This window comes from Vulpes lagopus, chromosome 1 (assembly GCF_018345385.1).
Source record: "Vulpes lagopus strain Blue_001 chromosome 1, ASM1834538v1, whole genome shotgun sequence".
In the NCBI taxonomy this organism is placed as follows: Eukaryota; Metazoa; Chordata; class Mammalia; order Carnivora; family Canidae; genus Vulpes; species Vulpes lagopus.
Genome location: NC_054824.1, coordinates 147,394,803 through 147,419,842, shown reverse-complemented (window position 1 = coordinate 147,419,842; position 25,040 = coordinate 147,394,803). Strand labels below are relative to the sequence as shown.

General features: G+C 40.8%; 1 protein-coding gene across 1 annotated transcript in view; it reads left to right on the top strand.

Moving 5' to 3' along the window:
• Positions 1 to 14,299, top strand: part of ACBD3 (acyl-CoA binding domain containing 3) — a 40,191-nt gene extending 25,892 nt beyond the window's left edge. The window contains exons 5-8 of the mRNA XM_041767813.1: positions 992 to 1,166; positions 5,173 to 5,359; positions 8,013 to 8,297; positions 12,123 to 14,299. Of these exons, the coding sequence (XP_041623747.1) occupies positions 992 to 1,166; positions 5,173 to 5,359; positions 8,013 to 8,297; positions 12,123 to 12,334 (859 nt within the window). The 3' untranslated portion in view covers positions 12,335 to 14,299. The remainder of the gene's footprint in view (positions 1 to 991; positions 1,167 to 5,172; positions 5,360 to 8,012; positions 8,298 to 12,122) is intronic.
• Positions 14,300 to 25,040: the final 10,741 nt, after the last annotated feature.

Here is a 25,040-nt window from a genome sequence, read left to right as displayed (position 1 = left end):
TTCCTCATACAGAATTTGGAACATGAAACCATTTCTCCTTAGGACCGTGAGAGCAGCTGTGTCAGGGGGTGGTCCTTCAGGAGGGAGTTGTGGGTACAGGGACAAATCTATGGACAACCATGTGTGTGGGAAGATCTGAGGTGTGGGGGTGACCTGGCATCTAGAGGAAACCAGAGAACATGATGGTCCCTTGGTGTTTCGTCATCTCTCAGCAGCTCCTCAGAGGAGCTTCATTCCACTTTGGGGAGAGACTAGGAATGCTACCTTTAGGAGAGGGTGGCGCCCTGGGTGGCCAAGCCCAGTGTCATGTTCTGTTCAGGAGTTTGTGAGATTTTGCTTAGTCTCATCTATCTACTTATTTATTGAGAGCTGGCTTTCAGGTCTTTTTTCAGTTGGTCACCTGAGGTAGGAATTGTGTGATGTGTGTAGGAGAGAAAATGAGATTTATAACAATAGAGAGTACTGTCTCTCAACCAAACATGCCCAGTTACTATTTGCAGTGTTGATCTTGAAGGAAGGCTTTAAATTAAATGTGAGAGACCCTCAGAGTTTCCTGGCTTTTTTGACACTTACCAGGGCCACTTGCAAGACGTTCTTACTGCTCTCTGAGTGTCCAGGTGGAGAAGCCGTGGCCAGCAGTTGAGTGTCTCAGCTTTGCCATAGGTAGCAGCACAGCCTCTTACAGCATCCTGGTGAAAGTCCAGGCTGACCCCCGACTGCCTAGACTTGCATTCAAGCTCTGGCTGCTGCTGGCAGTGTGATCTTGGGCGAGTTCCCGAACGCCTGTGCCTTCTCCTCTCTGAAACCTCACCTCTGTCGTGGTCGTGAGAGCAGTAGTGGCTTAGTACCCTGGGACACATGCTGACCGGTAGCCATTACTGGGTTAGTCATTTCACAGAGTGACAAATTATAAAAGTAAATAACAGGGACATTTTCTTTTGCCATGAGCCATCTCCCACGGTCAGACTAGTGTGTATTTTCTGATTTTTAGGCAGCAGATCATGGCAGCTTTGAACTCACAGACCGCTGTGCAGTTCCAGCAGTACGCAGCGCAGCAGTACCCTGGCAACTTCGAGCAGCAGCAGCTCCTCATCCGCCAGCTGCAGGAGCAGCACTACCAGCAGTACATGCAGCAGCTCTACCAGGTCCAGCTTGCCCAGCAGCAGGTGTGCCCACCCCCTTCCAGCGCCCAACCTGTCCTTCCGCTGGGACCCGTGCTCCTTTGTAATGGGTGCTAATAAATTCTGCCTCCTTTAGCCTTAAAGGGATAATTTCAGGGGACTTTTATGAAGGGAGACTTTCAGGGTGCACAGCAGTTTTGAAAACAAATAGATGATATTAAACCAAAAAGTGATGTGACCACTGCTCTGTTGTGATTGAGCATCTGGAGGTTGTGTGGACCAGGTGTCATTCCAGTGAGTCTGGTTGAAACTCTGATGGTGGTCCTGGCACCGTGAGGACTGGGGTAACTGGTTTTAGTTCGACAATGTCCTTCAGGTGGTGGGCTGTCAGGTGGTGGCTGCCAGCTGCCAGTGGGAGGACCGGTCCCCTGAGGCTATCGGCTGATTTTGCAGGCTGGTCACCTTGACGTTTGCGTTAGGTACTGTGGCAAGACTCTGCTCCCATACACCACAGTGGTAGTCTTCCTCCAGCTCCCCTACCCCCAGGTACTTTGCTTCCACACAGGAGGAGTAGGTGGTTAAAGGAAAGCGCGTGGGATGAGGGGTGGGGAGGAGGGCAGTTAACGCTTGCATTTGGTCCTGGCTTTGCCATTATCTTGGGGTTTTTTGTTGTTGTTGTTGTTTTATTTTCTAAAGATTTTATTTCCTTTATTAGAGGAAAGCATGGTGAGAGAGCATGGTGGTGGGTGGAGGGAGAGGGAGAAGCTGACTCCTTGCTAAGCAGGGAGCCTGATGTGGGACTCCATCCCAGGACCCTGAGATCATGACCTGAGCCAAAGGCAGGCGCTTAACCCACTGAGCCACCCAGGCGCCCCCGCCCCCCATCTTGTTTGATATCAAGTTACCTACTGCTCTGATTTCTCTGCCTTTCTCTCAATGGGAATGGGATAAAATCCTGGTACCTGTTGTGTTCACCTCACTGAACTCTCAGAGGACTAAAATGAGAAAAATAGTTGCTCTGTGAAAATGTTGTATACAGGGACGGCTGGGTGGCTAGGCAGTAAATTAAATGGCTGCCTTTGGCTCAGGGCATGATCCCAGGATCTGAGGATCGAGTCCCACATCAGGTTCCTTGCAAGAAGCCTGCTTCTCCCTCTGCCTGTATCTCTGCTTCTCTCTTTCTTTCTCTCTTTCTCTCTTTCTCTCTGTCTCTCATGAATAAATAAAGTCTTAAAAAAAAATGTTGTGTACATATAACAGGTAACTGATCCTGTGTTCATGTTTCACACTGGGCAGAGGAATTAATGCCTTCGTTGTGTGGCTCTAACAAATTTTTACTCCTTTTCGCTCAGAAAGCAGTTTTGAAAAAAAAAGAAAGCAGTTTTGATCTGTCAAATGGAGGGAAGAAAACATCTGACATTGTAGTTGCTCAACATTTCTTGTCAGATGAAGTGATCTTGCTATTTTGCCAACTTTTAAAAATTCTTTGAAAATTAATATTCTTAAAATCCCTTTTCCCTTGAGTCTTCAGCATTAGTGAGAAGTTAAAAAGCACTGTATATTTTTGTCTTGTTCATGAGAAGATGAAAAAAATGTCAAACCAGAGTATATTCAAGACAATAAGTGGCATTTGAGGGATTTATTTTCTGTCCTCGAAAGCCTGTTTCTACTTCAAGCGTTACCAGCCTCTTCCTGCTTTGGTGATGGCTCCAAGATAATTGTCCAATAGGATAGCTCCCATGTCCTGCCCTGTTGATAAGTCACTGTCATTTCGTGAAAGCAAAGTTGGTCAGATAGGGCAAGCCGAGAATCTGTGGAAGAGGATTAGAAAGATCTTGAATCCATAATTTAGATTATAGTGATAGAACTCAGTTTTACACATTGATTAGTGGTCTCTGGGAATGGAGAAGGAAAGGTGCTGGGAAAGGAACAAAGGAACTTCAGCCCCATAAGTATTGATTTTTTTATAAATACTGTGCAAAATGACAAAATGTTAATACTTGTTCATTTGGAGATGTGGTTATGTGGGTGTTTGCTGCTGTGCTTTTAAAAACTTCCCACAGTACAGATGAGAGACAACGTAAGTAAACCATTATGATCTACTGCGTATAATAGAAGTTGATTTGAGGGCAGTGGGATCCCCAAGGGAGTTGTTCACTCTGCCAGAGGATTTCAAGCACGGCCTCCCAGAGAGCAGCCATCTGAGCTGGACCTGCTGATCATCAACAGAAATATTTTTCTTGCTGTCCTGTTGTGCAGTGAATTTTCTTAGTCTGCTGAATTATTTTGGTTGTATGCACTTTTTCTGGAGGCTGGTACTCTTTCTAGAAAATCGATATGGGAATAACTGAGAATCTGGGCCTTGGAAAGAGGTACTTGAAAATCTTACCTGTGTTACCAATCTGCATTAGCTGCACAAAAAGCGTCATTGTTCATTGAAATAACTGGAATGTAGATATATGTTAAGTGTGTGTACAGATATGCAGAAATATGTCCTTATCGTAAACCATGAGATTACAAAGGCTTTTTTCATATATTTTCTTTGTTTCATTATTTTATTTTTACTTTTAAAAACATTAGTTAACTTTTGACTTGATTTTTTTTATAAGATTTTATTCTAAAGTTGCTTAAATTCCCAAATGTTTAACAGTAAAATGGATAAATTTTGTACCTTCACAATGGAATATCATAGCAGTGCAAACAAAATACAATTACTTAAAACCTTATAGATGAACGTTGTAAAAATAATGTCAAAAGAAGCCAGACACAAAAAAGAACATTTATTATACAATTCCATTTATATTGAAAATCAGGGAAAGCAAATCTGTAGGAGTATAAGTCAGAATAGTTGTTAGCCCTGCAGCACAGATGGGGGTGGGTATCTGGAAAGGAGGATTCTGGGATGCAGATCATGCCTTCACTGGTATTGGTTATGTGGGTATGTATGTTTTATGAAAAACGATCAGGCTGTACATTTGTGTATGGTTTGTGTACTTTATAATTCAAAGTTTTACCGAAAGTTCCTTAAGTAATAACACTTAGGTACATCTAATAATATTACTATCCATCTTTTTTTTTTTTTTTTTTTTTTTTTTATCCATCTTGATATAAGAGGGGAATGTCCCCATAGTTGCCCTTTGTGTTTAAGATGTTTTTTACTCTTCTGTTTTGACTCAGGACATTTTGATTCCATTTTTATGAATGCACGTTTTAATCATAATTATGTAAACAGTGATGAATTTTCATTGATAAAATATTTTGACATCAAGCTACATTTTACAAGCCTATTTTAAATTAGGTTGGTATTTTTTTTATAACATGAGTAACAGTTTTCAGTTTAGTTGTAATGAGTTTTTCTGTATATAGCTTATGGTGAAGATTTAATTTTTGGTTAATTTTGTCCATATTAGAATAATTGTCCATATTTGATTTGTTGATTACTTTGGGGGCCTAGATCAGGTCTTACTAATTTACAGTTTCTACCTTCATGAATTTTCCTCTGTGATCATTTCTTTCTACCAAGTTTTATTTTCCTGAGTCAGATTTTGTGTGTCTGAATTTTATCAAGATTTTATGTCAGTTTTATTTATTTATTTACTCATTCATTCATTCATTCATTTGGGAGACAGAGAGGGTGGGGGGGCCAGAGACATAGGCAGAGGGAGAAGCAGGTTCCCTGCAAGGAGCTGGATGTGGGACTCAATCCCAGGACCCCCAGATCAGGACCTGAGCTTAAGGTAGACACTCAACTGCTGAGCCACCCAGGCATCCCTTATGTCACTTTTAAAAACAAATGTTACTGTGTTCAATTTTTGCCTTTAATTGTTTGGGGGTTGATTATTTCTACCTACTATCGTATTTAGCCGTTGACTTGATATTGTCCTACTGATAATCATCCAAAATAAGATAAAACTGGTAAAGTTTACTAGTAATTTCTTGAAGCACAGTGCTTTGGTAGGACAAAAACGTGGGGTCAGCATGCATTCCAGGGCAAATGTGCCACCTGTTAACCATCCTGGTCAGTGTGTCTTCACTGTTTTTCCACTTGTAGGCAGCCTTACAGAAACAGCAAGAAGTAGCAGTCGCAGGGGCTTCTTTACCTACATCATCAAAAATGAATGCAGCGGCACCAGGCGATAGGATGTCAGTTAATGGACAGGCCAAAACTCACACTGACAGCTCAGAGAAAGAACTTGAACCAGAAGCTGCAGAAGAAGCTGTGGAGAATGGACCAAAAGGTATGGTTTGGCATATGTGTTTATCCAGATGTCGTAATTGAAATTTATGGAAAACAAGTCAGGAGTCTGGCTAACTAGCTTTGGAGAGCAGTTACATATTTGTGAGAGCTGAATGCTTCTGTACCCTTTTAAGTCTGAATCTGATGCTTCTGGTGACCCTTAGAATAGCATAGAAGAGCAAGCCAGGGGATCCCTGGGTGGCGCAGCGGTTTGGCGCCTGCCTTTGGCCCAGGGCGCGATCCTGGAGACCCGGGATCGAATCCCATGTCAGGCTCCCGGCGCATGGAGCCTGCTTCTTCCTCTGCCTGTGTCTCTCTGCCTCTCTCTCTCTATGTGACTATCATAAATAAAAAAAATAAATTAAATAAAAAAAAAAAAAAAAAAAAGAGCAAGCCAGATGTCTTCTGAACACTTTGAATTGTGTTATTGGTTACCTATTGCTGCGTACCAAATCGTACCCAGATTAGCAGCTTACAGTAACAACTGTTTATTGTCTCACACAGCGTTGAGATTCCTGGGGTTTTTGGAATTGAGGAGCAGCTTAGCTGAACAGTGGTGGTTCTGGTCCCATTTGGTTTTAGTGTGATGCCTGCCAGGACTTCACTAGAGGCTCTACTTCCAGAGGGTTCCCTCCCATGAGTTGCAAGATGGTACTGGCTGTTGGCAGGAGGCCGTGTTTCCTGCCTTGCAAAAAGCCTCTTCTTCAGGCTGTCTGTCCTCAGTGTAGTGGCTGGCTTCCTCAGAGCACATGAACCAAGGGAACAAGGCCGAAGTGGCAGTGTCTTTTACGCTGTAACTTTGGAAGTAATACGTTGGCACTTCCACTGTGTTCTGTTGGCCATATGTACCAACCCTGTGCATTGTGGGTAGAGACCTTTCAAGTGAGTGAATACCCAGAGATGAGGATCACGAGGTTAGCAGGGGCATCTTGAAGGCTACCTACCATATACTATGATGTATTTTTTGTTTAAAGATGTATTTATTTATTTTAGAGTGAGAGAAAGTTGTAGGCACAAGTGGGAGGGTCAGAGGGAAAGGGAGAGAGAAACTCAAGCAGACTTCCTACTGAGTTTGGAGCCCAGGGCTCAATCTCACGACTCTAAGATCATGATCTAAGCCAAAACCAAGAGTTGGTTGCTTAACTGTTTCACCCAGGTCCCCACAATGTTTTTTTGTTTGTTTGTTTTGTTAAGATTTTAAAAAATTTATTTATTCATAAGAGACAGAGAGAGAGAAAGAGGCAGAGACACAGGCAAGGGAGAAGCAGGCTCCATGCAAGGAGCCTGATGTGGGACTCGATCCTGGGTCTCCAGGATCACGCCCTGGGCTGAAGGCAGCGCTAAGCCAGTGGGCCACCGGGGCTGCCCCCACAATGTATTTTTTGAGACTAAAGTACCAGAAGATAATTTAGCATTTTTAGAGGTCTAGCTTTTTATGGGCCGCTCATTCATTCAACAACTGCAAGATTTTCTGAGTGCTAGGAGGAAAATGTGAGGCAGAATGACACATGAGGTGTAAACTGTAGCTGCAATAAGGACTGTGGTGGGGAGAAAGACACGTGTAGGTTCAGAGCACGTGGTGTGGGGACTGAATGAGTCGCAGAGGTCAACAGAGGTTTCCTGGGGAAGAGATGACTGAGCTGAGAGAGCCAAAGCAAGGCTAGGCTTTAACTTAAGAAGGAAGAGAAGAGCATGGCAAGGATGGTGGTTGGGTAGTGGTATGGTTTGTAATAAAGACCATTTGAGACATCTGCCTTGTCTTTTTTTTTTTTTTTGCCTTGTCATTTTAGAGTAAGTAACAGAAAACAGCTTTGGATAAATCCTTGAAATCCCATGGTTTAACTCCTCTTCCCTTTTATCACTATAAGAGTTTATCAGTATTTTTTTTTTTTTTTTTAAGTAAATCTCTACAACTGTCATGGGGCTTGAACTCATCACCCCAAGAATGAAGAGTTATATATGTTCCACTGGCTGAGTCAGCCAGGAACCCTAAGTCTACCAATATTTTCAAATGAATTTTTTGTCAAAGGTTTCTGTGACCACGTCTGAAAAACCTGCTGAGTGGTCTGGTGTATATAGATGCTGCTCAGCAACAAGACTACCCCTTTGTATTTGGTCCTTAGTGGTTCCAGTCCTATTCAAGTTTTGCTGTTTCTTTGAGCTCCTTTAGAATAGGCCCTAGAACTTTGGGATCCTTAAAGGTCAAGGTTCGCCTTTTTTTTTTTTTTTTTTTTTTTTGACAGAGACTAAAGTCAAAGCCCAGCTTTCTTTGTACAGATCCAAAAGTGAATTTATTCCTAAGTCCAGATCTCCCTTCTTTATTAGGTTTCCCTGGCTCCAGCTAGGAGGTTTCCAAGGTCCAGTTTTAAATCCCCATGTGTAATCAGAGTGTTGAAAAAATCACTTCTAAGATTGTGGATTGCATTTGTTACTTGAAGTGGTGTGACCTTTGAATACCTAGTGACATTGGTAAATGTTGCAGTTCAGGGGGAGACTTTGCTGGGAAACATGTAAATTCCTCTAAGTCCTTGATTTTAAGGTAGACCAGATAATACTTGGTGCCTCACTGCAGCCAGGCAGGTGTCCTGTGCGAGTCAGCCGCCTGCGGGTGAAGGCTCATCCTCTTCAGCGTGTGTAATTCCTGTTGCTTTTAGAATCTCTTCCAGTAATAGCAGCTCCGTCCATGTGGACACGACCCCAGATCAAAGACTTTAAAGAGAAGATTCGGCAGGATGCAGACTCGGTGATTACAGTGGGCCGAGGAGAAGTGGTCACTGTTCGCGTCCCCACTCATGAAGAAGGATCATACCTCTTTTGGGAATTTGCTACAGACAATTATGACATTGGATTTGGGGTGTACTTTGAATGGACAGACTCTCCGAACACTGCTGTCAGCGTGCATGTCAGCGAGTCCAGTGATGACGACGAGGAGGAGGAAGGTAGAGCTCTTGGTCCATACTGACAAGTTCTGGGTTGTGTATTGGCAAAAATGGCTTGGTTTGCATGTCAGCCACCCTTGTGCTTCCTGATTTACACTTTTGGATAGGTATTCATCTCTTCATAAGTGGGATCTCAGCTGAAAAGGCTGAGAGACAGGCCAGCCTCCTGGAAGGGAATGGGGCCCGAACGTGACCTTGCTTTAATGCTAGGCAGGTCTGTCTGACAGTGTGTTATGCTACAGCTTCTCACTATTGTGTTACTTCCAGCATTTTGTGTTGGAAAGCCAAATGTGGAAAAAAAAAAAAAAAAAAAAGGAAAGCCAAATGTGCAAGATCGTTTGAAAAATTTTAAAAGAGCAAGCAAGAAATTCTGCCAACTCTGGAATTTATTTAAATTTACATTTCTGATATTAGCTTTTTAAGTCATTGCTCTAAAGTTTTTTTATGTAAATACAGAAACTCATACCAGAACATCATACCTTAAAAAAATAAAAAATGTCAGCTGTTCTTCCCCATTTTACACAAGTATCATTTTTTACTTTCTCTGTAAGTAGACAAAATGGAGTGTTTCCATCTTGGTCTAGGAAGTAGGTTATAAAGTACATACGTATTAATGGAGAAGATGGTCTCCTTAATTTTGTTTTGCAGAAAAGGTAGAGCTCAGGGCTTTGGTACGTACCTAGTGAGCACTTGAGTTCCTGTGTCAGCATAGCAGAGGCTGATATAAAAAGAGTGCCCTGGCTATGAGAGTGGAGAAGCAGCCTCTTGGTTCTTTGGAGCTCTAACCTTTCAGATGACTTGTACACAGACTGCTTGTGCTTGAAGAGGATTGGTAATATTTCACAGACATCACATTGAGATACCCTGAAAGAGGTAGTTGTTGGAGGTTTGTGGAGGAAGGCTAGAAGTTCAGCTGTCAAGGTGCACAGTTGGATTCAGGCACCACATGTGCTGCATACTGGGCCCTCTGGGCCACATATGGCAACACATGTATGGGCCAGTGTCGTTGAGGAGCTGCTTTGTGTCATGGCACTTTGATTTCAGCAGCCTTTATCTCAGAGTACCGGACCAAGGTAAAACATTGCCCACAGATACTGCTGACTGAACCAGAAAGGAGAAAACAGGAGTGAGGAAAGAGCAAGCAGAGGCGAGAGACCTGAGCAGGTGTCACTACCCCCATGTCAGGTGCCACCAAGCAACATCAGGACCAGAGACTGGCCTTTCTTTCTTTCTTCCTTTTTTCCTTTCCCTTTCCCTTTCCCTTTTCCTTCCTTCCTTCTTTTTTTTTTTAAGATTTTATTTATTTATTCATGAGAGATAGGCAGACAGAGAGAGAGAGAGACATAGGCAGAGGGAGAAGCAGGCTCCATGCAAGGAGCCTGATGCAGGACTCGATCCTAGGAATCCGGGATCATGCCCTGAGCCAAAGGCAGATGCTCAACCACTGAGTTACCCAGGTGTCCTGAGACTGGCCTTTCTGTTGTATCACAGGAACTCATGAAAATTAGACTGTTTGCAAGTGTCTGGGAAGGGAAGTTTGTGTGTGTAGATTGTTACACTTCTAAAGAGCTTTGTGAATAGTGTAGAAGAATTCTCGGGTCAGAAGCAGGTCAAGGTGATCTATGTCTCCTGGCTTGCCTATTGGAGACTCTCTGAAGGGAGGTTGCATCCTAGCGTGAGCCCTCACCTGAGTGTCATTTTGGGGCTCTTCATGTTGGGCAGGGCACCGGTAAACATGGCCACGGTCCAGTGCCTCTCTGGAGGTGAGAACCATTGGCACACCCTTGATCTCTGCTCCAATATGTGATATCCTTCAGGTGGAAATGTCCTTGTGCTGTTCCTAATCATAAAATGATTTCCATCTAAAACTGTCAATAGCCCTGTATGAACCAAAACAATAGTGAGGACTTACTGCCCCCAAGAGTTGTTTGCAAAGAGTGAGCATAACTTGTCCTTTTTGAAGATGTAGCTCACAGGCTGCATGTGTCTCATGGCTTCTTATGAAGGCCACTGTGTGCCACCATGTCTTGTCCCCATAGTGCATTTTATGGGAGTCATTTTAGCTTGGCTTAAGATAGAAGAGCAGTCAGTCTTTTTTGTTTGTTGGTTTGGTTTTTCTCTATTTAGTCTTGAAAGCTGCGGGAAATTGTTCTCTTTGAAGAAGTGTGGCTCATAACCTATCTTCCTGCTCTAATTCTACCTGTCTTTATTGTTACAGGTCCCAGGTCTTTGCTTAACCTGATGAAAGGTACATTGCTCATCTGTCCCAGTAACCTTTGGTTTTACAGATTTTGAACAAAATCTGGATTTTGAATTACTGGACTAATAATGTGTTTCATGGATACGCTTATAGGCAATATAGGCTTTTTGAATGGCTCTGTATTTCTCATTTGCAAATGAAGGACATTTATTGCTGTGATGAAGCAAATCTTATTTGGGCCTATTTATCAGAGTGTTATTTGCCTTTTTTTTTTAAGTAAACTTTTTTTTTTAAGATTTTATTTATTTGATACAGAGAGAGCAAACATAAGTAGGGGGAACAGCAGGCAGAGGGAGAGAAGGAGAAGCAGACTCCACGCAGAGTAGGGAGCCCAGTGTGGAGCTCGATCCCAGGATTCCAGGATCATGACCTGAGCTGAAGGCAGACGCTTAACCAACTGAGCCACCCAGGCATCCCCTAAATAACTTTTTTATTTTAGAATAGTTTTAGATTTATAGAAAAGTTGCAAAAATAGTACAAAGAGTTCTAGTATATACCACCACACACAGTTTCTCCTGGTGTTAATAACATCTGTCTTGTACTGTGGTAGGTTCATCATTACTAATGAACCAGTATGGATACATTATAATTACCAAAAGTCCATATGTATTCAGATTTCCTTAGTTTTTATCTAATGTTCCAGGATCCCATCCAGGTTGCTATGTTATAGTTAGTTATTTTGTCTCTTTAAGCTCCTCTAGACTGTGAGAGTTTCTCTGGCTTCCCTTGTCTAAATTCCTGACAATGGCTATTGACAATCACCATGCAGTTAACCAATGTTGCCCCAATTCACTCTGCCGTGTTATGAATGTGTTATGGTCTTTTATCTTCTGTATGATATATTCCTCTTATCTGTTGGCTTGAGATTCTTTATATTTTATACGTGAAACTGGGATTTTAAGCTGGTTTGCAATTTTCTCACTCCTGTAGGTTTCCAGAGGTATTTTTTTCCTAATTTCATATCATTACAGCAGAAACTATTAACTGGAACAAACCTGGAATCAGAGCTTTTTGCCACTGGGATCATCCTTGAGTTAACACAGACCTGTAGTGAAAGTAATGGATTTTCAGAGTGTCTCTGAATGCCTACCTCTTTACTTTGGTTTCCTCATTTTACTCTTTATATATCAGATATATAGAAAATGATACTCCTCAAAGCTTGATTGCCCTTTCCTAAAACAGAGAGAATTTTCCTATTGTTGAAGAGGAAGAGGAGAGTGTCATTTTCCTTGGTGTTGCTCAGGCGAGCAAGGTTCCACGTTACTACAAGGAATGAGGAATTATGGGGCTGTGCACGGGGAAGAGTGGGGCTCAGAAGTAGTAGTGGTGGTTACAGTCCAGGGAGAGAGAGATGTTGGCTGCTTCCACCACCAGATAGCAGCTAGTCAGACACAGGAATAAACAAATAAACGACCCAGGGACTAAGTGCTCACAGGTGTGTAAGTTGTAGAATGGCTCCAGAGAACTTCTGATGAGAATTTTCTCATAGAACTGGGTTGCAGTGTTTGATGCAAATGCGTTTTTCCTGGATCTGTTCACTGATGTGTTTCCTGTCTGTCTCACAGAAAACGTCAGTAATGAAGAGAAAGCCAAAAAGAATGCCACCAAGCCTCTGCTGGATGAGATTGTGCCTGTGTACCGGCGGGACTGTCACGAAGAAGTGTATGCCGGTAGCCACCAATACCCAGGGAGAGGAGTCTACCTCCTCAAGTTTGACAACTCCTACTCTTTGTGGCGGTCAAAGTCGGTCTACTACAGAGTCTATTACACTAGATAAAGATGTTACAGAGTCTGGAGTCTAGGGTGGGGCAGAAGACAGCGTTTAGTTTGGAATTTCTTTTGACTTTGTGGAGCATTGCAGTCAGTGTTTACCCTATTGATTTTGGTCTGATGGCTGGTGAACTCTTGTGGGGACTCAGGGTTCCCTTGAAACCCTTTAGCATTAATACTCTGGGGTTAGGGGATTCCTCAGACCCCTCGAGCCCTTGGGTGCTGACCACCAGAGTCACTAGTGGATGCTGAAGTTACAGGAGCTACGTGTTAAATCTTTAAGGTCTCCAAAATAAAACCTCCCCACGTTGACCCCACCTGACTGATGGTGAGTCCATGCTGCCTGCTCCATGTGTTTTACGAGAGCCCGTAGTTACAGTGACCTCTGATGGGAAATCCTCATGTCAGTAGTCTACCTGAGGTGCAGCTGACTTTGAGGAAGGTCATCATTTTTAAAAACTGAAAAACTCAAGACCTCACAGATTATAATAGAATAAAGTTGCCTCAATTTGATTTTGTTTTGAACAACCCAGATTGTTTCTGCTTTGAGTGCAGCTTGTTCAGTTCAGAGTTGTATTACAGAGAATTATTTTCCAAGATCTTAAGAATGTTCAAAGCTGATTGTTAATTGAACTATGAAGACACCTAGAACACCTGAGACATCTGTCTTAGCAAGCCTCTGCTTGGTCCTTTGCTCTTCCTCTGGTACTAGTACACTACCAGTAACAAAGCAAAATTCTTTTTTGTCTCAGTTGGGCTTTATCGAGCATCTCAAATTGAAACTGTTTTCTACACAAGCATATAGTTATGGGTTTTGTAAACTCAAATTGGCACCTACTGAATTAAAATATACAATATCACTTAAATATAATTCGGTGTGTGGGGAATAACATTGCACTAAATGGAAATCACTGCCAGAGACAGTCCATTTTCTTTTCATGTGTTAATACTTAGGTACAAACCCCTACACAATTCCAGTTTGGAATTGCTTGCTAGAGAGAATTGGAAATGCATATGCCCATGCTTAAATTGTTTTAGAGCTTTAATCTGTATTATGTCTTTAGAGATGGGAAGAGGTACATCTTTGTTTTCCTTACTGAAAACAGATATGGATTAATTGCCTCACATTTGTATAAGTGATCGACTAGTGTAGAGATTCTTGTTTTCAGAGGGAGGGTGGTATAGCTAGAAAGCGACAAAGACGGCAATACACATGTAATGTTACTGTATGTTGTTACTGAAATACTTAGATTTTTATAATTTCAAATCATAAATCACTTCTTGTAGGAGGGTCTCTGTTGATTAGCTGCGTTATATACAGTTCACTACGTAAGGGGCTGTTGGTTTTTGTGTGCTGCATTTCTGTCTGTTTTTTAATACCTGGTTTTGTACATACCTAACTCTGTTCTCTTTTGGTTATTCAGAAACTGGATTATTTTCTCCTAAGCAGTGCTTAATTTGTGTTTTTTAATTTTGATTCACTAGTTCCAGCTCAAAGATGTCCACACTGTTCTGTCCAGAACACTTTCAGGCTCTCCATCAGCTCTCATGTATATATGGTATAGAAACCATGGGGTTAGGCACTTCTTGGCTTTTTTTTTTTTTTTTTTTTTTTTTTTTTAATGAGAAAATACTGTATTTAAAATGTAAAATAAACTTTTAAAAAGCAGGCACTAATATATATTTCTTCCAGCCTTTGATTACAGATTTGTCCTTGCACATGTTAAGATGAATTATCTTCTAAAAATATCATTGTTCTTGGGAGCAGTGTATGTCACTTTACATAGCAGTGGTTCCTGTCATGTGCTCATGTCAGAACATTTTTTTGGTTTTAAACTTTTTTATTGCCTTTGGCTGTTGATTAGTACAGTACAAGTGCGATTTCAAAAAGATCTTGAAAATAATATATTTAATCAATTAAAATGTTTATCTGTAACCCGTTGATGTTTCATTAATACAGTTACTCTCTGAAGTGTTAGTTTTGTATTTCTTCATTTTGGAAGGATGAGAAGAAATATTCCAAATGACCTTTTCTGTTTTAAAAAGTTGAAAACCAACAGCAGACTATTTCTGACTGATTATTTAATTTTTGCTGTGAATTACCCCAGTGAGTTAAGATTTTAAAGTTTTCAGACTTCTTCGTGGAAAGGAAAGCACTACTTTTTCTTAAAAGGGACTTATAAAATTATTTTCCCTATACAACCAGATTTTTAGCATATTCCTTGACATACACGGGGACCACCTGCTTTAAAATAGTTTCTGAGGTCTGGCACTTGGAAAGCAATAATTAGAGGAGTGCCCCAGTCAGTATAATGTGGAATGCCAGAAACTATTCTAAAAATGACCCCACTGAAATGTGTATCGACCTGGACATCAAATTTCATTTGCTTGTTTGAGATTTGGAGAGAGAGAATGAGTTGATCATCCTGGGATTTTATCACTGTGTTGGGGTACTGAGAAGCCAGACCAGAAAGTACTTAAGGAGAACTGTTGATGTGTGTGTGCATCTTCGAAGCCATGTGACTGAGTCTTGACCATCTGTCTTGTGGAAGAGGAGAAGCAACCTATTCAAAATAATAAGTGATTGCTAATAATTGATTATTAGCTTGGAGTGCACAATCTACAACCAAAACCATCTTTGCACTCTTTCCCCAGCCTCAGTTCATCACCTCCGTCAGAAACTTAACAATGTGTGCATGTGATCTTGGGGTAGAGCAAATCTTAACTTTATTTCTATGCACTAATTTTTCAAAATGTGTATAAATCAAACTTGGACTTTTATCTTACATATATTCTCCTACAAGTCTTCCACTTTTTCTTGAGAGCTTCTTAAGATCAAGTTGATTACTGTCCTTTCAATACCCTTCTTTTGAATTTATTACATGGTTATTATTTCAGGTGCTTATTATTTTGCTTGACTTTGTAATGAAAAAGGTATTAGCTCCATTTTTATTAGTTGACATGCCACTTTTAATAAGTTGTGATTTGATTAGGATACTTAATGTAGTACCAGGAAACGAAGTGGTCGACTTTTCCAGAATTGACCTTGGCGTTTGGACTTGGGCCGTCAAACCTGGGGGGAACAGTATAAATTGGAGCAGTCAACTCCTTTCTTGTAGTTTTAACAAAGTCTTGAGCGTAATTGCTCTGTTCAGCCCAGTGCTGAACTCATGACTTGTGAGTCTATGGAAAGAGCAAGTACAAATGTGATTACGAGTGCCGATTTTTTTCACCTTTAATGTCCTATCTATATAGTTCAAACAGTTTTTACCCTTTGCCAAAAATCCTGAACTTAAATGTCTCCAATTGAAAGTGACATAACTTTTTTTTTCTGTGACAAAATAGATGTAAACATGTTTCTCATAAGTTCTGCATTTTGCAACTTTAAAAATTCTGGTCTGTGTTAATGGAAAGTTTTCCCTTTTTACTAAGTATAGGCCTCCTGTGTTCTTTTAATCTGCTGGATTTCTTCCATAGAGTGGTTCTTTTTTTTTTTTTTTTTTTAATAAATTTTTATTGGTGTTCAATTTACCAACATACAGAATAACACCCAGTGCTCATCCCGTCAAGTGTCCCCCTCAGTGCCCGTCACCCATAGAGTGGTTCTTTGGCCATTTTTCTGTTAATTGAACATTTTAGGTTACTTGTGATTTTTTTATTATAAGTGATGTGTCAGTAAACACTCTTTTATATGTCTTTCTGCACATCTGCATGAGTTTTTCAAGAGTGGAATTACTGGATCACACATTCTGTGCATTTTTGATTTTCATACACCCTGCCACATTGTCCTCCAGAATGGCTGAACTGATTCTCCTACAGCTCCATAGTGTGGGAGAATACACTTTTTGCCCTGTCAACACTTTATATTACCACACTTATGTCTTGGTTGATCTGATGGTGAAAGATGAAATTTTCTTTTACTGTGTGTTTCCCTGGTAACTAGTAAGATTAAGCATCTATTTCTATTGGTCAGTTGTATTTTCTCTCATAAATTGCCTGTTTGTGTCCTATACCCATGTTTCAATTAGATAATTTTATATTGATTTATTGGTATTAGAAATATAGCTTCTATACTAATGCATTATATATAAGTAGTTTGTGCCAGTTTATTGCTACTCTGTTAATTTCATTTGTGGTCTTAGGTCTGTTTATATATGCCTATATTTGGTCATAGACGTTATAACCTAGCTTGTCAGCTTCATTCGTTTTATTTCCGTGTGTGTGTGTGTGTGTGTGTGTGTGTGTGTATACAGCCTGAGTGGCTTAGCGGTGTATACACACACACACACACACACACACACACACATATGTGTCTGTGTATATCTGGTTCTAAACTCTGTTCTATTTATTTGACCATTTATGTGCTAATACTGTAAATTACTATAGTTTTTAACAAGGCAAATCTCCCGGTGTTTTTATACTTTTTCTTTTCCTTTTTTTTTTTTTTTTAAGGCTTTTATTTATTCATGACAGCAGACAGAGAAAGAGAGAGAGAGGCAGAGACACAGGCAGAGAGAGAAGCAGGCTCCATGCAGGGAGCCCAATGTGGGACTCAATCCTGGGTCTCCAGGATCACACTCCGGGCCGAAGGTGGCACCAAACCACTGGGCTACCCGGGCTGCCCTTTCTTATATATTTTTGAACCTTTGTTCTTTTTTTTTTCTTTTTAAGATTTTATTTATTCATGAGACACAGAGAGAGAGGCAGAGATACAAGCAGAAGGAAAAGCAGGCAGAGGGAGAAGCAGGCTCCATGCAGGGAGCCCGACATGGGACCTGATCCTGGGTCTCCAGAATCATGCCCTGGGTGCTAAACTGCTAAGCCACTCGGGCTGCCCTGAACCTTTATTCTATATGAACATTTAATCATTAGCCTGTCATATTTCATGAAAAATCTTGACGGGGTTTGCATTGGAGTATTGCATTATTTTCTAGGTTGATTGAGAGAGCTTACATAGTCTTTTTTTTTTTTTTTTAAGATTTTATTTATTTATTCATGAGAGACAGAGAGAGAGAGGCACAGACACAGGCAGAGGGAGAAACAGGCTCCATACAGAGAGCCTAACGTGGAACTCGATCCCCCGTCTCTAGGATCACACCCTGGGCTGAAGGCAGCGCTAAACCACTGAGCCACCCTGGCTGCCCAGCTTACATAGCTTTTATTAAAAGATTGGTAGTTCCATGTTCTTAAATGGTATCCAGTAGCAGAGACGGAAGGCACAACCCTTAAGTGGTCTTCCTGCCAGCTAATCTGGGACAACAGAGACTCTAATAAAATAGTTTGAGCTTATGAATGGGCCAGAGTAGGCAGGTGGTACAGGGTGGGGTGGGTTAGTTCCAGGACTTCATGAAGTGATCGAGAGCCCCCAAGTTACATTGATTTTGTTTCTCCACCATTGTAGGGGATGAGATTGTTTTGTATGTGTGGTTAGGAGCAGGCTTGCCAGGATCACAGTCCCAGTTGGGGGGGGGGGGGGTGTAGATCTGCCCACTTCTAAGGAGAGAACCTTTATTTCTGTTCCACCAGCAAGTACATAGTCCCATGGGCCCCTCTGACTGCTGGGCAGTCATGTGCCCAGCCACAACTCAGAGAGGGTCATGTCTACTATGAAAAAGACATGGATTCCAGTGGACAGTTAGACTGCATTCGTCACGTGAGCTTTGAAATCCTTAGCTTTCATTAATTTTTTTCCAATTACAAAGTCATATTTATTGTGGAAAGTTTAGACAATATACAGAGATGAAAACATGAAACTAAAATGATAAACTTCCCACTAAAAATAATCACTTGGGAACTTCCTTCTGGGTTTTTTTTTTTTTTTTTTCCGTATTTTCAATTCTAGAATAATTCTGGCATATAAAAAGGTAGAATATAGTATGAATACTCGTACCCACTACCCACACTGGTCATGTTTGTCTTTTTTTTTTTTTCCTCCCATGCTTCAGATCTTGTCAAAATAATAAAATGAATGAGAGCTTGAGCCCTATATGTACCTTTTCCCGATTATCATTTCTCTTTCATCCTCCCAACGATAATTGTTACCCTGATTTTGAGGTCTATCATTCCATAACAATGTATGTTGCCTGAAAAAAGATAATATGATTTTGCAGAATGCTTTTGAATATTATTTAAATATAAGGAAATAAGTATTAATTTATACATTCTCCCCTCCTAATATACTCTGCAGCTTTCTTTACTTGAAAACTGGGGGCACCTGGGTGGCTCAGTCATTTTAAGTGTCTGCATTCAGCTCAGGTCATGATCTCAAGGTCCTGGGATTGAGCCCCACGTTGGGCTCCCTGTTCAGCGGGGAGTCTGCTTCTCCCACTCCCTTTCCCTCCCTCTCTGTACCATCTTTCAAATAAATAAAAATAAAATCTTAAAGTATACAGTTCAGTGGAATGTAGTGTGTACGATGTTGTGCACCCACCACCTCTCAAAGCTTTTCATCGCCCTAGAACACCCATACTTATTTTTATTTTATTTTATTTTTTTTTATGATAGTCACAGAGAGAGAGAGAGAGGCAGAGACACAGGCAGAGGGAGAAGCAGGCTCCATGCACCGGGAGCCCGATGTGGGACTCGATCCCGGGTCTCCAGGATCGCGCCCTCGGCCAAAGGCAGGCGCCAAACCGCTGCACCACCCAGGGATCCCCCCATACTTATTTTTAAAAATCACTCCCATCTTCCCTCTCCTCTTTCTTGGTAACTGCTAATCTGTTGTTTGTCTCTATGGATTTGCATATTCTGGATATTCCATATATAAAGAATCATGCAATATTTGACATTCTGTGTCTTCTTTGACTTTAAGCATAATGTTTTCAAGGTTCATCCAAATTATAGCCTGTATCAGTACTTCATTGCTTTTTATGACCGAATGATAATAATCCATTCTATGGATATGCCTCAATTTGTTTATTCATCAGTTGATGGACTTTTGGGTGGTTTCTACTTTTTTTTTTCCCCTCAAAGATTTTATTTATTTACTTGACAGAGCACAAGCAGGGGGAGTTGCAGAGAGAGGGAGAAGTAGATTGCCTGCTGAGCAGGGAGCCTGATTTAGGGCCTGATCCCAGGACCCTGAGATCGTGAGCCAAAGGCAGAGACACTCAACTGAGCCACCCAGGCACCCTGGGTTGTTTCTACCTTTTGACTGTTGTGAATAGTGCTGTTATGAACGTTCGTAAACAGTATGTGTTTGACTCCTTGTTTTCAGTTGTTTCAGGTATATACCTAGGATAATTGATGGGTCATATGATAATTCTGTTTGGAACTATGTTTTCCATAATGGCTGTACCATTTTACTTTCCTGCCAGTAGAACATTAGAGGAGGGTTCCTGTTTCTCCATAACTCCTCCACTACTTGTTTACTGTTTTGTTTCGTTTTATGGCATTTGTAGATGTGAGGTTGGGTCTTGTGACTTTGATTTGTATTTCTTTTTTTTTTTTTTTTTTTAAGATTTTATTTATTTATTCATGAGAAACACAGAGAGGAGAGAGAGAGAGGCAGAGGGAGAAGCAGGCTCCATGCAGGGAGCCCGACGTGGGACTTGATCCTGGGTCTCCAGGATCACACCCTGGGCTGAAGGCAGCACTAAACTGCTGAGCCACCTGGGTTGCCCTGTATTTCTTTTATAAGCAACTATATCAGATACCTCTTGGTGTGCTTGTTGGCCATTTCTGTATCTTTGGAGAAATGTGTGTTCAGATCCATTTTTAAATTGAGTTGTCTTTTGTTATTTACTTTTAAGTGTTCTTTATATATTCTGAATATTGAACATTAGATATGTAATTTGCAAATATTTTCCCCCATTCTATAAGCTGTCTTCTTACATTTTTGATAATGTCCCTTGATGTACCAAAACTTATCTTTCATATGAAGCCCAACTTATCTTAATTTTCTTTTATTGCTTGTGCTGTGGGTGCCAAGTGTAAGAATCCACTGCCAAATCCAAAGTCATGAAGATTTTACCTTTGTGTTTGCTTCTAATAAGTTTTCTAGTTTTAGGTCTTATAGTTAAGTCATCAATCCATTTGGGGTCAATATTTGTGTCTAGAATGGGATTGGGGTCCAGGCTCATTCTCTGGCATGTGGCTTTGTGGTTGTGGCAGCACTGTTGAGGAAGATGGTTCTTCCCATTGCATGGTTTTGGAATCCTTGCTGAGGACGTAAATTTGAGTTTATTTTTGTCCTCTCAATGGGTTTTACCATTTCACTAATGAAGGATGTTTAGGTTGTTTCCATTTTTTTGCCATTAAAATTTTGACCTAAATGAACATGTACCTAAATCATTTTGCATATGTACCTCGGTGTACTTGCATCTTTAAATCTCTGAGGGAGGGAGGGAGGGAGGGAAGGAGATAGATAGATTATTTTATTTTTTTTTTATTTTTTTATTTTTTTTATTTTTTGAGAGAGAGAAAGGGAGGAGAGGCAGATGGATAGGGAGGGAGAGAATCTCAAGCAGGCTCCACACTGACTGGGGCTAGATCTGATGACCCTGAGATCATGACCTGAGCCAAAACCAAGAGTCAGACATTTAACCAGCTGAACCAACAGGCACCCCTGATACTTGTATTGCTATTACAGATTATCTTTTTTTTTAGGGTTTTTTTAATTTTTAAATTCATGAGAGACAGGCAGAGATACAGGCAGAGGGAGAAGTAGGCTCTGTGCAGGGAGCCTGATGTGGGACTCGATTCCAGGACCCCAGGATCACGAAGGCAGATGCTCAACCACTGAGCCACGCAGGTGCCCCAGATTGTCTTTTAAAATACCAGATTGGGGGATCCCTGGGTGGCGCAGCGGTTTAGCGCCTGCCTTTGGCCCAGGGCGTGATCCTGGAGACCTGGGATCGAATCCCACATCGGGCTCCCGGTGCATGGAGCCTGCTTCTCCCTCTGCCTATGTCTCTGCCTCTCTTTCTCTGTGTGTGTGACTATCATAAATAAATAAAAATTTTTAAAAAAAACCTGCAAAAAAATAAATAAATAAAATACCAGATTGGTTTATTGAGATTTAAATTACATACAGTAAAAATGCATCTTTTTATTATGCTGTTAGAAGTCACAACACAAGAGTTTTTTGCCTTGTCCCATAAGAGTCTGTTCCCTGTCCCTGCCTCCTGGCAACCACTGATCTGATTTCTGACCCTATAGATTTGCCTTTGCCCAAACCTCACATAAATGTTATCATATAGCATGGAGCTTTTTCACTTAGCTCGTTTTCACTTAGCATGGTGTTTTTTTAGAGCCACTCGTGTTGTGATGTATCAGTAGTCCCATTTCATTGCTGGGAAGTAGCCCATTGCCTGGATGTGCGATACTTTGTTTATCCATTCACCTGTTGATATGTGGGTTTTTCAGGTTTGGGGTAATTAGGAATAAAGCTGCTGTAAACATTCATGCATCTGTGTGGACAAAGGTTCTTATTTCTCGTGGCTTAATATCTAGGAGTTGGTGAAATTGTAAGTATATGTTTAGCTTTTCTGTTTTTAAATGAATGGCCAAACTGATTTTCAAAGTAGCTGTGCCATTTTTAAGTTCCCACTAACACCATTTTCAAGTTCTAGTTGCTTCATATCCTCACTAGCATTTTATATATCAGTTTTTCAAATTTTAGCCATTTAATAGGTGGTATCTCATCATTGTAATTTGCAGCTCCCTGATGACTGAGGTGCATGGTAAGCACCTGTTCACCTGCTTGTTTGCCACTCATCTATTATTTGATGGAGTACATATCAAGATGTGAATCTTTTGCCCTTTTTTTGACTGGATTGTTTTCTTACTATTAACTGGTATGAGTTCCTTACATTTCAGGATTCAAGCCCTTAACCAGCAGTGTATTTTGCAAGTATAAGTATCTTCTCCCTTCTTTTGGCCTGTCTTTTCATTTTCCTAACTGCCTTTTGATAAGAAGACAGTTTTTTGTTTTTTGTTTTTTGTTTTTTATTTATGATAGGCACACAGTGAGAGAGAGAGGCAGAGACACAGGCAGAGGGAGAAGCAGGCTCCATGCACCGGAGCCCGACGTGGGACTCGATCCCGGGTCTCCAGGATCGCGCCCTGGGCCAAAGGCAGGCGCTAAACCGCTGTGCCACCCAGGGATTCCCAAGAAGACAGTTTAACTTAATGAAATTCAGTTACCAACATTTTTCTTTTTCTTTTTCTTTTTTTAACATTTTTTCTTTTATGACTTACGGTTTCTATGTCCTGAGAAGTCTTGCCCTAACCGAGGTTTTCTGTTGTTTGTTTTCTAGAAATTTTATACTTTAGGTTTTACATTTGAGCTTTATGATCAGTTTTAAGTAGATTTCTATATATAATGTGAAGTGACAGTAAAAGTCTGTTGTTTTCTATGTAGAGATGCATGTCTACTTATTCTACTATCATTATTAAAAAGGCAATTTTTTTCTTTCGAATTACCTTGGCACCTTTGTCAAAAATTAGGTTAATCTTAGGAATGCCTGGCTGTCTTCAGTCAGTGGAGCATGCAACTCTTTCTTTTTTTTTTTTTTTTTTTTTAATTTTTATTTATTTATGATAGTCACAGAGAGACAGAGAGAGAGGCAGAGACATAGGCAGCGGGAGAAGCAGGCTCCATGCACCGGGAGCCTGACGTGGGATTCGATCCCAGGTCTCCAGGATCGCGCCCTGGGCCAAAGGCAAGCGCCAAACCACTGCGCCACCCAGGGATCCCAGCATGCAACTCTTGACGATGAGATGATGAGTTAAGTCCATGTTGGGAGTGGAGTTTACTTTTAAAATGAATGAATGGATGGATGAATCACATATGTGGAGAATTTGGGGAGAATTGACATCTTAACAATATTGGGTCTTCCAGTTCATGAGCATGGTTTATATCCATTTATTTAAGTCTAACTTTGTCAGCTGTGTGTAGTTTATACTGTACAAATTTTGAGCCTGGCTGGCTCAGCGGTTTAGTGCCTGCCTTCAACCCAGGGCATGATCCTGGAGTCCTGAGATCAAGTCCCGTGTCAGGCTCCCTGCATGGAGCCTGTTTCTCCCTCTGCCTGTGTCTCTGCCTCTCTCTCTCTCTCTCTCTCTCTCTCTCTTTCTGTCTCTCATGAATAAAAAAACACTGTACAAATCTTATATACAATTTGTTAGATTTATTTCTAGGTATTCAGTGTTTTTTGATATCATAAATGGTACTGTTTTCTATAATTTCAATTTCCATTTGTTCAGTTGACTTAATTCATATGGAATGTGTATTTGCCAAATTTTTTATTTCTAGTCACTTTTTTATAGATTATTTAAGACTGTAGAAGATGTCCTTCACAAAGATAGTTCTTTCTTTCCAGTCTATATGCCTTTTATTTCTTTTTCTTGCCTATTATACTGGGTAGGACCTCCAGTACAATGTTTAAAGAGTGAGGGAGGCAGCCCTGGTGGCCCGGTGGTTTAGTGCAGCCTTCAGCCCAGGGCCTGATCCTGGAGACCTGGGATCGAGCCCACGTCGGCCTCCCGGCATGGAGCCTGCTTCTCTCTCTGCCTGTGTCTCTGCCTCTCTCTGTGTGTGTCTCTCATGAATGAATAATAAAATCTTTAAAAAAAAAAAAAAAAGTGGGAAGAGCAGACATCCTTTCTTCATTCCATCTTAAAGGGAAGACGTTTGGTCTTTAACCATTAAGGATGATGATAGCTGTAGGTTTTCCTTTATCAGGTTGAGGAAAGTCCCATCTACTTTTAGTTGCTGAGAGTTTTTGCTATATGTTGAATATTGCCAAATGCTTTTTCTGCATCTGTGGAAATGAGATCATGTGACATTTTTCTCTTGGCCTGTTGATACGGTGATGGCTTTTCAGATGTTGAACCAATTTTGCATTTCTGGGATAAGCCCCACTTGTTAATATCCCTGGATTCAATTTGCTAATAACTTGTAGAGGATTTTTATGCTTGTGTTCATGAAGGATACTGATATATAGTTTTGTTTTCTGATAATGTCTTGGTTTGGTTTGGGGTCAGTAGTGAAGGCCTCATAAAATGAAGTATAACCTCTTCTATTTGCTGAAACAGTTCTTATTTAAATATTGGTAGAAATCTACAGAGAAGCTATCTAGGCCTGTAATTTTTTTAACTGAATTCTCTTTCTCTCTGAATCTGTTTCTTCCTTTTTTTTTTTTTTTTTAAAGTTAGGCTCCTGTCCAACATAAGGCTTCAGCTGACAACCTCGAGATCAACCTGAGCCAGCTAGGCGCCTCTGTCTGTTTCTTCTTGAGTGACCTTTGTGGTTTGTTCCCTTTCAAGGAACTTTTCCATTTTATCTTACTGTCATTTATTTGCATAAATTTCATCATAATATTCCATGTTATTAATGTCTGTGGATCTGTAGTGTTGTCTCCTTTCATTCCCACAGGTAATTTTTGTCTTCCCTCTCTTTCTTGATCTGATTGACTAGAGAAGTATCAATTTATTGATATTTTCAGTCAGTTGTTTGGGGCACCTGGGTAGCTCAGTGAGTGAAGCCTCTGCCTTCAGCTCAGGTCATGATATCAGGGTCCTGGGATCAAGCCCTACATCAGGCTCGCTGCTCATCAAGGAATTTGCTTCTCCCTCTTCCTCTGCCCCTCCTTCCCCTTCCTCTTATGTTCTTTCTCTCGAATAAGCAAATAAAATCTTTTTTTAAAAAATCAGCTGTTGGTTTGGTTTCATTGATTTTTTTTTCCCCTGTTGATTTCATTGATTTTTTT